The following is a 17,551-nucleotide window of genomic DNA, read 5'->3' on the forward strand; positions in this document are numbered from 1 at the left end:
TGCAGTGGACACGCACGGGTCTATGCCCACATGGATCGTGATGATGATGATGCTGCATGCCTGTGAACCCCTTATCAATGTCTAACTTATTACAGACCAATTCAGACCTTATTGGTAACCTCGTGCACTTATAAATCTCAATATTCATCCAACACAGTCCCATCACAAGGGAGAAACACAAAACAGACAAAAACACGTTTTTACCCGAATTGAAACGTCTATACGCCGTTTGGACCCAAAAACTAAATTTGCCCGTACAAAAATATGGAGTAAACCGGCATGGATTGACGGCTTATGATGTTGTGACGATTCGAATTGATGATGATGCTGTTCAGTCTCCTACATACGTAAGTCTGGAATCGGGGAAATAACGATTTCATATATTTTTTATTTGTTACTGCAAACCCAAGATGTCTCTGAGTAAGGAAGAACGAGTCCAGATAATTCTACTCATCGGAAATCGGAGTCAGAGGGAGGTCTCCGTTGACTTGAACAGACTGCATCCAAATCGCGAGCATCCAAATTCAGTGTCGAACCATTTGCGGCGACGCATTATAGTCGCCAATTAAACCGTGTGCTCGCTGGAGTTGTGTATCAGGAACAATGCTCTTGACACGTTGAAGCACATTATGTCAATAAAAGCGTTGCTATTGCCTTTTATTGTATTATTTTCCCTATGATTCCAGACTTATGGGAGAGACAACCATGCATATTAAACAAATATATCTAAAATAAATCATCAGAGGCTTGTGTTGCGATTTAATTTATTTCATACCTACGTGACTTTACCGAAAGAACAAAAGTATAAATCCCTGCAGTCACGAAAGCTTCAAATCAAGATTAAAATACAGGCAGTCCTCTACTTACGACGGAGATGCGTTCCGACGACCCCATCGTAAGTCGAACATAGCGTAAGTCGAACCGTCGTAACTCGGGGACTACCTGCAATACCACTCGTGTCCACCAAGTCAAGAGGGGGCGCTAGACTCAAGGCGCGTTCACCACCACCACGACCACGCGTGCGACACGTGGTGGCTGGGTGGGGAGTTGTGTTGGTTTCAGTCGTTCGCTCGTGTTTTTTTTCGTTCACAATGAAGCGCCGTCGGGGAATGAAGAGGGCGGACATCGTCAAGTCGCTGTCCAAGCGCCAGCGCAAGCATCTCAAGCAGTTCGGGGAGGAGCACCCGGTCACAGAGGGGTCAGTCGATCTAGGCGATTTTGCGAGGCCGGCGGTGAAGCACCGACCTCGCCTAGCGCCTCCGGGCCGGGCTGCGGTGCGTCGAGTTGGGCGGCGTGGCCGTACCACCAACCCCCCCCCCCCCCACTAACATATACCGATTGAGTACAGCGCTTTAAAACTAAAACTATTTTTTTTTATATTCTTGGTTCTTTCGGTAAAGTCACGTAGAAGGGAAATAATAAAATAAAAATATTAAACTATTAAATTCTCACGACGTTTCGACTTTACCGAAAGAACCAAGAATATGAATCCCTGCAGTCACGAAAGCTTTAAATCTAATTTTTTTTGTTTATGTTAACAGGTAACAGCCCACTGAACTATACAGCTGTTTTCAGAAGCGACCTTGCTATCACGAGTTATCTCTCTCTCTCGAGCGCGTGGCAATTATGTGCAAATCGCACGTCCAAGTTGAAGTCTGCGTGTGACCCATGCACGAGTCGCGCGACTCGGACCGCTCAGTCCCCCACGTGGAGCCCGGCGGAGGGTGTATTTGCTCGCAACGTGGTCGTCCGTTGTCCGCTTCTTGGTAGCCGCAGTCACACACCGTGGGTTGTCTCTAATTCTCCTCTTGTTGAGGTGTGCACAGCGACCTGTTGCTGTTCTTAAAACGATAGACGGAGCGCCGTAGTTTTCGTGGAAGATTAAACCCGAGCATGGAAATCATGGGTGGGGGGGGGGTGTCGTTGATGAGGTTTTTATTTGTAACTACAGTAGCTTTATTTAGCCGTCCTAGGACGGGTGTATGTTGCAGTAAGTCTGAAATATTAAATGGAAAAAAGTTGTTCAGCTCATTATTATTAATGAGGGGGTTGTCCTACGTGGAGTGACGTCACCCGCTAATGGTTATTGGGGAGGGGTGCGGCATGTGGAGTGACGTCACCCGCTCATGGTTATTGGGGAGGGGTGCGGCATGTGGAGTGACGTCACCCGCTCATGGTTATTGGGGAGGGGCGCGGCATGTGGAGTGACGTCACCCGCTCATGGTTATTGGGGAGGGGTGCGGCATGTGGAGTGACGTCACCCGCTAATGGTTATTGGGGAGGGGTGCGGCATGTGGAGTAACGTCACCCGCTAATGGTTATTGGGGAGGGGTGCGGCATGTGGAGTGACGTCACCCGCTAATGGTTATTGGGGAGGGGTGCGGCATGTGGAGTAACGTCACCCGCTAATGGTTATTGGGGAGGGGTGCGGCATGTGGAGTGACGTCACCCGCTAATGGTTATTGGGGAGGGGTGCGGCATGTGAAGTGACGTCACCCGCTCATGATTATTAATGAGGGGAGGGGTGCGGCATGCGGAGTGCGCGACCTTTCGCATTCGTGTAAATTTCCACGCGTGCATGAATATTAATGAAGGGGGGGGGGGGGGGTCTTTTGCAGTGACGTCACGCACGCATGTAGCATTGTGCTGCGTAGATTTATTTTTTACCGTCACTTTCTGTAAAGAAACATATTTGAAGCGAGTACAGTATTTGGCTGCTATAGATTCCCACGTGACGAGCCACTTTATTGAGCTGTCATTTGTGGCCAGATCGCTTCTGAAAAAGAGCCCTACAGCTCAGTAGGCCTTGCCTGGTAAAATAAACATAGTACTGTTTAGTTCTAATGTCTGGGAGGCTAAGCAGGTTTGTATAGATAGGGGCTTTGATGGGTGACCAGCATATCTAACGTGTACTGTAGGCTATGGTAGCTGCGTACAACGGAACGAGTTGTTAAAATGCGGTACAAGTTGCGGGAAAACAGTACAGGTCCGCACCATTCTTGAGATTTGTGAGCATGAAGCGAGTGTGTGTGTAGTACAACAGCCCCGCTTTGTAACGCCAGCAAACTCAAACGAGGTCCACTTACAAGGGCAGATAACCAAAACTCCACACTTTAGTTAACACGTATGTATGTTCAACTTTTTTCGCAACCGAACGTAGCCATCTGTCCTCATCGGAGGTACGGGGGAAGGACAATAAACTAAGCGCAACACTGTTCTGACGACGTTTCGGGCAGTGGACCTTCGTTGTAAAGCGAGAGCTAATTTCTCAGGGCTCTGATAGGTTATTTCTTAGGCTTCTGTGAGATTATTTTCAGATTCCTGAAAGAAGGGACATTGCCGAAACGTTACCTTTCATGTTTTCCTCTTCTTAGGGCAGTGTTACTCACAAATGAACCTCATGGCGGGACCCCGGGGTCCCATAAGTCCCCGGCTCTCGCATAAACTGCGTTGCGACGTCATTTTATGTCTGTTGAAGGCAAGCGATATGGCAATCTGTTCCTCTAGATGCACTCTACACGATGCGCTAATCAAAGTTTAAAAGTTTTATTTCTTCTGTGCATTCGTCCTCGCTGCGCTTGGACGACATGGCAACAGAATGATCCGCGCCAGGCGGGTCGCGGCGTTGATGTACGCGGTGGGATGGAGTCGCCAAAAATACAATCATTAATTACGATTTTGACTTCCGTTTATTCGGGACCCCGGGGTCCCGACATAAGGTTCAAATGTGTAATTTTTTGGGCTTTTTTGTTCTTGAGCATCACTGCCAACACTGTACTGCACAACTAAAATGTGTTCACGTGAGTCAATTGTCTTTCATAGTGAATGACTGGCCCCGCCATAGCAATGTGGAATTTCCACTGCTACAGTACTACTATGCAGGGTAGCCAACGGAGAATGAGATAAGCGCGACTCCTTTACTCGTGTGAGCAGGAAGACCCCCGGATATACCCAAACGAATGATTTCTCTTGTAAAGAATAACGTTTAACATCCGCTGTTTTTCTTCTTCCCACTAGGGCTTCCAAGCGAGCGTTTTCTGATGCTGCCCCTAAAGTGGTGAGTAAGTTAGTCGGGGTTTATAAAATCCCCTTTGCATGCGCCCGGATGCTGCTGGGTTTATAGGAAATGTGGAGCAGTGAGGATGTGATGAGAATCATGGCCAGACACGTGAGTGAATGGAGGGGTGGCATTGTCAGGCATGGATGCATGCAGCTTGCAGCTGGGTGTGTGCGTGTTGGTATGGGTGTATGGCGGATAGGTTGACTCGGCCTTAAATCAGTACCTGGTGCAATGTGTAAACATTGCCACGAAGAAAACAAAGTCGGCCGGGCGTGGTGGTGGTCACCCACCCCCTCGTATGCTGTGCCGGCCTTCATAGATGCTGCTCACTAACAGCACTTGCCCTAACAGTCTGTTAAGGTTATACGGGGATATTTTTTTTGTATTGGCGGAACGGGTGGAGCGGTGGTGCAGCGGTTGGCAGATTATGCTATAAGCCCGGTGACCTGAGTTCGATGCTCGCTCACGACCAATAATGGCAAATATCTAAACCGTTCCTGGGCCTTTCCTAGGTTGACTCAGCCTTAAATTAGTACCTGGTGCGGTGTGTAAACATCATCACTAGCCAGGGGTGTTTCTGTCCACACCACCCCCTCGTGAGCCATGGTGGTCTTCATGGGTGTTCACACACAACACCTGCCTCAGACTACACGGGGGATCTTTGTTTCTGCTAACTCATGCCCTGATAACCCCCCGTCCCCGATTCACCCGCGTGTACGGATGAAGGAGACGCTTTTGGACGAGGGCGAGTCGAGCGCTTCAGACGAGGTGGACGAGGAGTTGGAGGCAGCAGCGGCGCCCTCACACTACCAGCAGCTAATCGGCTTGCTGGGTGGCAACGAAGCCGATCCCGAGACCAGCGACGAGGAGGAGGAAGAGGAGGAGGAGGAAGAGGAGGAGGAGGAGGAAGAGGAGGAGGAGAAGGGAGAGGGGGCAGTGGTGAGTGGTGATGAGGAGATGCTCCTGGCGTCCATCACTCATTTGTCTTAGTGTTTCTTATGGTGGGAAGCCACTAATTTCAGGGCTGGAAATATATCTGTAGCGACAAATGTTTCTGTATCCCTGTCTCCTTCACAGTTATTCAGTTGTTACTGTAACAATTATTATCACGATCGTATGGCTCAACTGTACCCGATCATAGAAATGTGAAATTTTCACCACTGCATGGGGGCAGGGGGGTGGGAGTCTCCAACTGGAATCAACACCACCTCATACTTGTTTGATCAGGGGAGACCCTTGAAGGTGGATGTTATTTTGACACAGACAACTAATAAAGTTGTCACGTGAATGAACGTGCCACGTTTTTCCTGCTTCAGCAGCACCGCCAGTAGTATGTTGCGGGACAGTCCACACACAACTATTGGGTACGGACGTTTTGCTGGTAGTTAAAACGAGCATCATCAGGCAGTTTCCATAATTGTTTAAACGTCCTCCAGCTTTTGACCGTAAACAGTCACGCACACCGTCTCTGCAGGTCGACGATTCCGCTGAGGAGGAGGAGGAGGAAGATGAAGGGGAAGATGAAGAGGAGGACGATGTTCTCAGCACTGATGCAGAAGAGGGCAGCACGGAAGCCAACCGAGGCGACGGTAAAGGAAAAGGGGGCAGCACAGACTCGGACGCTAGCAGCACCGACGCAGAGGATGAAGCCGTCAAGGCGAAACTGGGCAGCACGAAAACCAAAAATGGCGTCGCCAACTCAAAGGGGGGCAGCCGCAGCTTGAAGGCAGCGCAGCAGAAGGGGAAGAAGGAGGCACCGGGCAAGGAGTCGCCGGAGGTGGAGGCGGGCGACTTGGCGGGCTTCGAGGGCCAGTTTGTGGATCGCGTGCACGCCAAGGCCTTCAGCCTGGACACGGTCGTCCCAGTCCAGAGTGGTGCGGAGGAGGAGGAGAAGGTGGAGGGAGACGTGATGCAGGTGTCTTCAGAAGGTGAGCGGAGGAGGCCGTTGCGTTAAACCGTGCGTGGGGGGGCTGGTGGGGGGCGGGGGCTAGGTGGGGAGGGGGTATGGCGCACATTGATAATTGTTAACGTGGCTTCATAAAGATGCTGGTATGCACAGAAAAACCATGCTGCGCAACTATACTGCAAAGGGTGTCCAAATGCATTTATTGTACAAGACACTTGATATGTTACTTCATTTATTCTCGTGCATATAATGTACATCATATACTACACAATGGTATCCTGCTGCTTTAAAATGTGCATTAAATATCGTGATCACCTCAATTTTTTCTCCGTGCTATCACATGGTAGGCACCTGGATAGTATTTTTCCGCTGATATGTCATAGCATTCGTTTTATTTCTCACAGCCCTAAGCCATTGAAGGAAATTGCACATTCCTATGACAAGGCAAAGAGATGCTCTCCATAGAACTACTTCTGTCAGCTCCCGCAAAGCGGTAGTTATTTTATCGACCCCAGAGGAACAACGGTGTTGGGACGGTTCAGTTCCTCAACTGGTTTTGGAAGCCGTAACCTTCCGATTGTCAGTTGAGCGCTGTAACCACGACTGGACACACAGCAAGGTGGTGCCAGTCAATTGATTTGCGGCAGCGTGTGTGTGGAGCCTGACGCTGTGCCGTGCTGTGCCACGCTGTGCCGTGCTGTGCCACGTTGTGCTGTGGCTTCAGATCCGTTCGTGCAGCACCTGGCGTACGAGCTGGAGCCGGGGGAGGTGAAGACGCTGCTCGACCGAGGCAACCGGAGTACGGAGATCGTGAAGGTTTGTGCTGCGACTGCGCTTGAAACGGACCGTCGTTTATTTGCGCAAGTTGGGTGGACATTCTTAGGTTTTTTCCGGTAAAGTCACGTAGGTAAAAAAATTTAATTAATAAAATTAAAAATTAATTATTTTATTTTACTTTTATTAATTTAAATTTTTTACCTACGTGACTTTACCGAAAAAACCTACGAATATGAATCCTTGCAGTCACGAAAGCTTCAAATCTAGAATTAAGTTGGGTGGAGCCTGTCAAGGGGTCGTGACAGTGTTGGTGCTCGTGGCCCGGGCAATGGCATGGGTTGCTGCGGTGTTAGCACAGCGCGTGAACCCCAGAGCTACCGATCCGAACAGTGTACTTCAACCACCACTGCGGTCATCACAGCCACCACCAACACTTTCCATTTACACCACTCGTTTCACCACTGCTATCATCACCACCACCTCCAACATATCAACCACCACAGTCAATGGTGGTTCTCTAGAATTCTCCTGGGTTAGAGGCCAGGAATTACCCAGAAAAAGAAGTTGAGTCAACAGGAAGTGTGATGCATTCACAGGGAATCGCCTGAGTTTATTATTATTAAGGCGCAAAGCATCTGATCGCAAATTAAAAATTCTGATAAATAAATAAGCAGACAATACACTTCCTTCACATATCCGTCTCTTTGCGTGAAGTAATTGTACACCTCCCATAACACGGCCTGGGATTGCACAAATTTCAGCAGCATTGGTTCTACACAAGCAAACTGAACCAGGTTTAACATCCAGTGTCTGGTCAGCAAAGTCAGGCTGGCTTGAACCAATGCTGATGAACTGCCAAGTGCTTCTCGGGAAGGGCCCCCTCTCAGTTGTTATGGGTCAAAGTTTGACGCAAAACTAAAACAAGACAGAAAATTTCGATATTCTTAGGTTTTTTTGGTAAAGTCACGTAGGTAAAAACATTAAAAAGTAAAATAAAATAAAAATCACGACGTTTTGGAGGCAACACAAGCTTCCGTCTTCAGGTGGTACCGTCACAGCCACGACAGAAAATTTCGATTTAAAGCTTTCGTGACTGCAGGGATTCATCTTCTTGGTTCTTTCGGTAAAGTCACGTAGAATGGAAATAATAAAATAATAAAAATAAAACATAATAAAATTATTCTCACGACGTTTCGGCCACAACGCAAGCAGCCGTCCTCAGGCGACTGTCTCCTCGACAGACCTGTTCTTCACCTGAGGACGGCTGCTTGCGTTGTGGCCGAAACGTCGTGAGAATTATTTTATTATGTTTTATTTTTATTATTTCCATTCTACGTGACTTTACCGAAAGAACCAAGAAGAAGACAGAAAATCACCGTGGAGAGGCAGATATGTGAAGGGGGGGGTTATTTATGTGTTACTTATATACTCCACCACTTTGCTCATGATTATTGTGTTTTATATTATAAATAGGATAAAGGGGATAAGTGGGTGCTCGTGTGCGTGTGTGCGTGTGTGCGTGTGTGCGCGCGTGCGCGCGTGTGTGCGCGTGCGTGCGCGCGTGTGTGTGCGTGTGTGTGTGCGTGCGTGTGTGTGCGTGCGTGTGCGTGCGTGTGTTTCATCAGTGGCCGTGCCTCGGGCAGCTGCACTGCTCGTGGAGCCTGGAGAAGCAGGCCGGGGCCCCCCGCTTGGGGACAGGGGCAGCGCCGCTCGCCCTGCACCCCCCCCTCGAGCGCACGTGGAGACACGTGAACGCCCAGGCTCACGGTGCGTGCGCAAGACTAATGTTCCCCCGTGTAGCCTTTAGCAGACTGGTAGGGTGGCAAGTGCTGTTAGCGAGCACCTATTACGGCCGGCACGGCACACGACGGGGTGGGTGGCCAGCATCACGCCCGGCCCGCCTTCGTCTCCCCAGTGGCGATGTTTACACACTCCACACAGGTACTCATTTGAGGCTGAGTCGACCAAGCGGCGGTCCAGGACCGGTTTTCAGATCATCGTCACTGGTGTTGATGGCCATAAGCGGGAATCGAACTCAGGTCATCGGGTTTGTAGCGCAGTGCGCTGACCACTACACTACCGTTCCCCACGCATACATTTGTGTACAAACACGAGAATTATCTTTCGATTTAAAGCTTGCGTGACTGCAGGGATTCATCTTCTTGGTTCTTTCGGTAAAGGCACGTAGAATGGAAATAATAAAATAATAAAAATAAAACATAATAAAATAATTCTCACGAGGTTTCGGCCACAACGCAAGCAGCCGTCCTCATGTGGCGAACAGGTCTGTCGAGAAGACAGAGTCTGAATGACACACCCCAGAATAGAATTATCACGCACACACGGGCACTCGAGTACTGCCACGTGCAGATAAGGGGCAGAAGAGAGGGCCACTGGTCCGCGATGACAAACAACTCGGCCGCATTCCTCATCTGTTCTCTCCCCGGTAGGCGACGGAAAGCCGGTGAAGCCAGACTCTCCTGCGCCGTTCTTCACGCCGCTGCAGCAGGAGCTGTGGTCGCTGTTCACGTCGTACCGCGACCTCTTCTACCCCGAGCGCTCGCCGCTGGGCTCCGGCGAGGACGTGCGCCGCCTCTACTGCCTGCACGTGCTCAACCACGTGCTCAAGGCCAACGGCCGCGTGCTCGCCAACAACGGCGTGCTGCAGCGGCGCGCCGAGCGGCGCCGCGAGGCCGAGAGCAGCAGACGAGGCCGCGGGGGGCGCAAGCGGAGAGGCGGCGGAGCCAGGAAGGACGTCGCCGCAGAGGGCGGTGCCGGACAACTTGAGGATAAAGCGGAAGACACAAACGACGTCGATGATGATGATGAGTTCCGGGACCAGGGCCTCACCCGTCCGAAGGTGAAAGTGAACCGCATGTGTCTTAAGGTTGAGAGCCTTTATGCATTAGCTCTGTCCCATCCTTCTGTCCGTAGTAGGGGCATGATAAGTCTCGTGAAGATGATCCAATACGTACCAAACTTAAGTGTGAAGTTGCGTCGCTATTTGGGACTTGCCCAACTGAAAGCTGCCAAATTTATCAAAGGGTTGATATTCTTATGAGAAACATTTTCCAATGACCTCTTAGTGCCCACTGAACTTTCTAATGTATCCTGTTCTAGAAAGTGGTCAAAGCTACATGTACAATTCTCTAGCTGACGTGAGGCCATATTAATTGAAAACCCAAAAATATTCTGACCGTCAATTCACTGCACGAGAAAACCCGGCTTATTCAAGTCCTGACCTTCCACCTTGTGCATGACTCCATTCACCATTACGGCCACATTGAATGTTCCGATTCAAAGTGACCACCATGTGTATGCGTGTCTCTGTGTGTCAGTGTGTCAGTGTGCACGTGTGTGTGTCTGCCTATCCATGTGTGTGCTTGTGTTTGTATAAATGTGTGTCGGCGAGTGTGTTGATGTATATTGGCATGCCCGCATGTCTGTGTAGCCTTGTTTTTTGCGTGTATGTGAGCTTGCATGTGTGCGGTAGTGTCGCGGTTAGCGTACTGCGCTATGAACCTGGCGACCTGAGTTCGATTCCCATTCACGGCCAACACCAGTGAAAAATATCTGAACCGCTCATGGGCCTCCCCGAGGTCTACTCAGTCTCAAATGAGTACCTGGTGTGGTGTGTAAACATCATCAATGGGGAGACAAAGGCGGCATGGTGTCGGCCACCCACCCCCTCGTGTGCCGTGCCGGCCTTCATAGGTGCTCGATAACGGCACTTGCCCCAACAGTCTGTTAAGGCTATATGGGGGAAATTTTTTTCTTTGTTTTTTTTTGTGTGATCACATCTTTTCCCGCACGCGTCCAAACCCCCGCCGCTTGCAGGTGCTGGTGGTGGTGCCGACGCGCGACGCGGCGTGGCGTGTGGTGACCACGCTGGTGGCGCTGCTGGGTGGGGACGGCCGCGAGGGAGCGCCGCGCGTCGAGGTCAGCCACCGCGCTCGCTTCACCCGCGAGTTCGGCCGCGACCCCGGCGAGGAGCAGCCGCACAATCTGCGCCGGCCCGACGACTACCTCGCCATCTTCTCTGGCAACAACGACGACCACTTCCGCTTCGGTGCGTGGCCTCCGATGATCGCGGCGATAAAATTATCGTGTCGTACACGCAAAAAAATGTGCATCGCCATTTAAAACGAAAAAAGCTATTTTTTAGTTTAGCAGATAAGGTCCACTAAGTTATATAGCTTTTTTTCAGAAGTAACCAGGCCACAAATGATAGCTCAACGAAGTGGCTTATGTGGAAATTTATAGCAGCCATATAAAGGAGGGAAAAACCGGAGGACACGGAGAAAAATCCACGTGACCACGGGGAGAGAGAACACGTAAACTACAAATATACAGCAGCAGGCGTCCGGGTCAGGACCGTACCCACCTCTTCCTGTATACCAGTTGAGGTCGTTAACATCTCGCTATCGTGGCAACCACAAATGAAAAATGATATAGTGACCGATGACGCACGCACGCACGCACAGGGATGGCGCTGCTGAAGCGAGGCGTGCGTCTCTACGCGCCATTCTACGCGTCGGACGTGGTGGTGGCGTCGCCCCTGGGCCTACGCACGGTGCTGGGGGCGCCGGGGGAGGCGACGCGAGACTTCGACTTCCTCTCGTCCATCGAGCTGCTCGTGCTGGACCAAACCGACGTCTACCTCATGCAGAACTGGGAGCACGTCATGGTGACCCACGCACCTATGCACGCACGCAGAAACGCACGTTACTAATTATTGAGTACAGTTGGTACGAGCGTCATTCTTAGCTATCGTGAAGGCGCTGTGTTTCACAGACAGTCTGCAGTCATTTCACTAAAAGGGGGCGATATTGTGTAATGCCATTTCAGTGGTTTGTGGGTAATTATTCAACGATTATGGAGGAGGCACGAAAACATGGCACAGAAATGTGGAATGGCCATCGCTGACTGAGAAGCTGCCTGATGCACCTGAATCTCGGCTTGGCATTAATTGTATTTAGAGAGACTTAGCGCCGTTGTTTTTAATGACATTGTACTCGGCGCAGAGAACCGTAGTGACATGACGGCACTCTACGATAGCTGGCGCCAAACTGTGCCACACGCCCTCCTGCATTGCCTTGTGGGAGCCTCGGTACCAATAAAGTTATTTTAGTTTTCTGGTTTCGTTTCGATGATGTACACGTACGTCATCAGAATGGGAAAGGGTTACCTGCCACAGCACGTGTATACAACTGGAAAATGCGGCTTCTCTTGCCTCCGCCGCCGTGACCGTCGCCGTGCCCCCCCCCCCCCACCCACCCTCCGCTCCGGCAGCACTTGGCGGCGCACGTGAACCTGCAGCCGCTGGAGCCGCACGGCGTGGACTTCTCGCGCGTGCGGCCCTGGAGCCTGGACGGCCACGCGCGCCACTACCGCCAGACGCTGCTGCTGAGCGCGCTGCCCCACCCGCTGCTGCACGCGCTCGTGTCACGGCACGCCAGCAACTACCGCGGCCAGGTGACGCGGGCGCGCGGGGACTCTTGGGGAAATGCGCACGAACACTCGGGGGTATGGGGGGAGGGGGGGCATAACGATACATGGAGACGCACGCAAACATGGACACGCTGGGGCATACACGTGGTCACACGGGCCGATACATGCAGATACGAGCACGCAGACAATAGGAGCACACACATGACGACGCGGTCTGTGTGTGCGTGCAGGTGCAAGTGAGGAACACTCCATTGCTGGGCTCCATCAGCCAGGTCGTGGTGCAGCTCCCGCACGTGTTTCAGCGAATCGAGGCCGACAGCACCACTGAGATTGCCAACGCCAGGCACGACACACACATTGACACTTGTCACACAGGTTTATTCACACGCACACACGTACGCGGGCACGTGTACGCATTCGTCGAATCGCTGTGGCGCGGAGCACAATAGTCACGTGCTGCCATCCGCAGGTTCGCTTACTTCGTGGAGCACGTGCTGCCCCAGTACCGCGACGCCGTCATGGCGCACACCATGGTGTTCGTGCCGTCGTACTTCGACTACGTGCGCCTGCGAAACCACCTGGCGCGCGAGGGCGTGCGCGCAGCGCACGTGTGCGAGTACACGCCGTCCGTGCGCGTCGTGCGCGCCCGCAAGAGCTTCCTGCGCGGCGTGCGGCCCTTCCTGCTCTACACGGAGCGCTTCCACTTCTACAAGCGGTGGGGCGAAGCAACCGCACCCGCTCGCCACACGCGGCGCGCAGAACGCAGCACGCCACACGCCAATTTAGCCGTGCCTACGTTGACCTCGACCAAACTGCCCGCAACGAGTCCGAGACTTTGTCGCATCTCGGAAGCTGAACACCGTTTTAAGCCAGGATTGTACTTGGATGGGCGACCAAACCATGCAATTAAATAGGCTTTAATAGGCCGCGGGGGCTATGCTGTGACCAGCAGTGTGGCAATATATATTGTAGTATTCTACTATACACGCACGTCTGTGCTTCCTGCCTTCACCATTCCGCACTGACCGACGTGGTGACCCTCGGCTAGCGGTGGACTGTGCGTGTGCATGTACACAATCTGCTGCACCGCGCTGCAATACCACTCGCATACCAGTGCATTGCACTGAACCGCACTACGCAGCCACACGTATCTCTCTATCCATCCATCTGTCTGCACCAACATCCATGCACCTGTGTGTTCACGTCCGTCTTTTCATCCGCCCAATTGTCTTTCCATCCATTCGTCGTAACATCCATTCCGTCCGACCGTCCGTCTGTCCACGCTAACGCGCGACGTCTCCTCCCCCCCCCCGCCCCACCCCCAAATCCCTGCAGCTACTCGATCCGTGGCGTGCGCCACCTCATCTTCTACGAGCTGCCCACGTACCCGCACTTCTACAGCGAGGTGTGCAACATGCTACGCGCGGCGTCGGCGGCCGACGCGGAGTCGCGGGCGGCCAACGCCGCGTGGACCTGCACGGTGCTCTACTCGCGCTACGAGGCGACGCGTCTGGCCGCCGTCGTCGGCGCCGCCCGCGCCGCTCACATGCTCGCCTCCTCCAAGAAGACGCACCTCTTCGTCACCGGCGACGATTCCTCCGCCGGCGTTGCCGCTGGGCAGGCCTGATGACGGCTTCCACGTTTAATATGAATAACAAAAACTTTGAGCTTACGTAGCTCTTTTTCAGAAGTGACCTGGCTATCGCAATTGATAGCTCAACCAAAATGGCTTCTCGTCACACGGAAATTTATAGCAGCGAAATACTCGTGCGTGTTTGTAAATGTGGAGGGAAAAAGCGGCCAAGGGAGAGATGTCCCTTTCTGGTCGTGGTCGGGAGGCTCTGCGTCTGGCACTGCTACGAAGAGCTTGGGTTCAAGTTTAGGTTGAGGCTACCCACGATTTCAACCAGATTTTCTAATTCACGGAAGCTCATGGTTTCATCCTGGTCACCATTTATTTTTTTATCCCATCGCGGTCAATGTGGTTTGCATTTAGTGTTCCAGATTCCAGCTCTGAGAATAGAATATTTCGATTTGAAATTCATGCCCACAATTGCCTCTTTAGCAGGACATGAGAAGGTCCACCTCTTATGAGGCGATTTGACAAGACTTAATTCAGAAAGTAGTTCCGTGATCCCATTTGCCCATGGTCCGCTCGCTTTAATTATACGATGGCGCTAGCAGCAAGAAATTCGAAATTTCATCAAATGACAATCATTCATTATTAAAATTTTCACGCTCGTGGATTGAACTTTAAGAGGCGCGGGAAAATAGCGAAGTCTTCAGATTCCGACAGAAGGACAACACCAACGCCGATGTGTGGTCGAGTGAGAAGTAGATTTAATTCCAGGCGACGAGCTGCGACGGAGAAACGACGTTCGCCTCGTCCGGTTCGAGAGACGGGGCTTGACATGGAGGCCACTGGGGGCAGATCGGAGGTAGCGAGATGGAACGTACGATGAGAAAAGCGGAAGCTGAACCGTCTGATTGATATCGATGTCACAGTTGTCATAGTTCAAAAAAGAACAATGTTTTTCAAATTAAAATAACATTTTTCCAGATGGTCAACAATGTGTTAAGGCTGGTTAAGCTGTACAAACTGTCAGTTACATCTGTGCTGTCGTCATTCCACTATGATCCACTGCTAAATAAAGGCCTCCCCTATGTTGTCAACGTTACAAGCTGGCTGTGGGGTGGGAGATGCACAATGGATGACTGGTATTGCTCAGTGACCAGGACGCAAACATTTTTGAGGCCAAAACCGCGTTTTATTGGGGACGTCCTTAAGGCAGTGGACAGAGAGCACACTGGCTTGGGGTACCCTGGCTACAGGGAAACACACCCTACTTAAAGTAGTGAGAGCTTGCCCGCTCGCAGCGTCAAGAGAACTCGTGTAGTCTCGCGCCGGTACAGCCTTGGGCCTGAAGGACAGCCTGCCTCTGGGATAGACGCAGCGTCTCGTTCCAGACACTGTCTCCTCTCGGCTCCTTGGCTGCCTCTACATTTTGCTGCTTGACTCCGGTTGTTGGCTGTGAGCATTCCCCCAGCTTTGAGCGGCCACATAGCACAATTCGTCTTTGTAAGTGGCAGTTATCCACCGTTCTTTAACAAAGATCCCCCCCCCCCCCCCGTATAGCCTGAACAAACTGTTGGGACAAGTGCTGTTAGCGAGCACCTATGGAGGCCGGCATGGCACACGAGGGGGTGGGTGGCCACCACCACGCTAGGCCGCCTTTGTCTCCCCAGTGGTGATGTTTACACACCACACCAGGTACTCATTTGAGGCCGAGTCGACCTAGGGGAGGGCTATGACCAGTTCTGATAACTGTCACTGGTGTTGGCTCTGAGTGGGAATCGAGCTCGGGTCGATGAGTTTGTAGCGCAGCGCGCTAACCGCTACACTACCACTCCCACCTTTCTTTAACCACAACACATCTCAGTTCACACCCTTCTCAAGGTCAAAGTTCATTATACAAGTTTACCCGCTATCGAGTTGTCTCTTCTCTCTTTGGAACAGCAACAGCGGCTCCTAAAGTAGGCTTTGGAAAAAAAATGTATATTGCAATATGCTCCTCCATCACACAATGCTGCGGAAACAGAGTTGCATGCAAGAAGGTTTTCAGAAATCACCGAGTGTTTTACATGAAATGGAGCGAGGTCCTCTGAGCTGCAGACCGAAGCCTCACTTTTATATGGTTCTAGCCATGATTAATTTAGGAGCACCTGCAATCTATTATTCCTAGAATCATAACTGGAGATGGGCACTTACAATGCCAGCTGTTTAATTGCCTACAAATCCCCGATCCGCCCCCAATAATCTGTCAATGCACCGTTGTGGTCACAGCTCAATAAAATCTGTTTGTAATTTCCATTTAAAGGTAGTTTCTTTTGTCGGTCTACTTTGTAAGAGCTTTTGTTTTTCATTCTGTCCCTCAACGGTCCACATAGGGTCATAGGCGAGCCAGTGTCTGCCCTCTGGTCCAGTCTGTCACGGTCCCACAATGTCACTGCTCGGGCAACGCAAGTCGGCCCTGGACACAAAATGAACAGCAAAATAAATCAAACTCGAGGTAAAAAATGTAATGCGTATAAATAATATTAAAATATATTTCAAAGTTAACCGTAAACCCTTAAAAGGAATAAAAACATTAAGCGCTTTGATGAGACGTAACTTTTGAGAATAAAATAGGAAAATACTGGGAGGAACATTGCTTTTTAGCTGATATTCTGAGTGCCGCTGGTGATACATCATGTTGGACAAATGTGTAGTTGGGAGGGGGGGCCTGTATGATTGTTACCTGTGTTCAGAATGGTTTTCAGAGCTGAGATGTAAAAACAAATTGAGCAACGTGTACTGATGCCAGGTGATGCCTTCCAGATGAATCCCCCAGTATAACGATGCTTTGACAGTGCAAGAGAGAGAGCGACGTGGCATTGATTCTGTTAAAGTATCCGAGGTGGTGCTCTCATATCAATAAAAAATTAACCCGTAAAAACAAAGTTTTTCACTATAAATCCTTTATATGCATGGCATCGGGGTGGCTAGAGTCCTCTCGTCCTCTGGCTTGAGATGGCTGCCACCTATGGGTCAGATGATTGTCTGCCACCATTAAGCAATTGGTAATTAAATATTTAAAAAAATTCCCCTAAACAGTGTAAAATTTGGGAATTTTTTTTTCACGAAAATTAATTGTCACGCACAACGAGTCTGTGTGCAAAATGTCAGCTCGATTGGATCATGGGAAGTGGGTTAAAAAACGACCGAAAGATTTGCACGGTCCTAAGCAAGCAAGTGAACTTAATATAAAGGATTTAAAAAGAGACGGCCACTTTACAGAGATGGGCTCTGCCCAATGTTCATATAAACACCGGGACACATTGACTCCGAAACGAACTGAATTGACAAAGCCACTCAGCAATTACTTTATTCCTTAAATTAAAATTACAGCACGGTGCAGTATTTACAAATTGCAATCAGACCAGTACCACGGCCAAGACGCATACCTTTTGAATGGCATTCGTGACCCGACAGTGCAAACGGTTTAAACAACAACAAACGAACTCGCCACCTTCGAGGAAAGCATCAACGGCAACGCCTCTCGCGCTGCCGTCTTTGAAACTCCGTGTGGCTCGTCTCGACGTGCAATCTTCCACAGCTTGCAGGAAGACAATTGTGTAGCGCAGGGGAGCTGAGCAATTGGGCTCTCGTAACCAAGTCCAAAGCGTCTCCCCTGTTGATAATTGGTTTTTTTACCCTTCTATCTGGCAACAAAACTGACACCTTTTTACGAGGAGTCATCTTTGCATAGACCACAATACCTGCAGTCATAATGCAAACAAAAAACACAACTCTGATA

The 17,551-nt window shown here is 50.7% G+C and overlaps 1 protein-coding gene across 2 annotated transcripts; it reads left to right on the forward strand.

The window, feature by feature from the left end:
• The first annotated feature begins 987 nt into the window (after positions 1-987).
• UTP25 (UTP25 small subunit processome component) lies at positions 988-16,863 on the forward strand. 2 transcript variants are annotated; one of them, XM_061568466.1, is made up of 13 exons: positions 988-1,198; positions 4,018-4,057; positions 4,787-4,999; positions 5,514-5,988; positions 6,691-6,782; positions 8,369-8,510; positions 9,194-9,603; positions 10,581-10,812; positions 11,228-11,430; positions 12,036-12,218; positions 12,425-12,537; positions 12,664-12,909; positions 13,530-16,863. In XM_061568466.1, the coding sequence occupies exons 1-13, from the start codon at positions 1,092-1,094 to the stop codon at positions 13,819-13,821; spliced, it is 2,748 nt and encodes a 915-aa protein (XP_061424450.1). In that variant the 5' UTR covers positions 988-1,091; the 3' UTR covers positions 13,822-16,863. The 2 variants fall into 2 exon arrangements, with proteins under 2 accessions (XP_061424450.1, XP_061424451.1); XM_061568467.1 differs by having other exon boundaries at positions 5,535-5,988.
• The last annotated feature ends 688 nt before the right edge of the window (positions 16,864-17,551 follow it).

The sequence above is a fragment of the Lethenteron reissneri genome, chromosome 41 (assembly GCF_015708825.2).
Source record: "Lethenteron reissneri isolate LAM-NWPU_2019-01 chromosome 41, ASM1570882v1, whole genome shotgun sequence".
Classification (NCBI taxonomy): Eukaryota; Metazoa; Chordata; class Hyperoartia; order Petromyzontiformes; family Petromyzontidae; genus Lethenteron; species Lethenteron reissneri.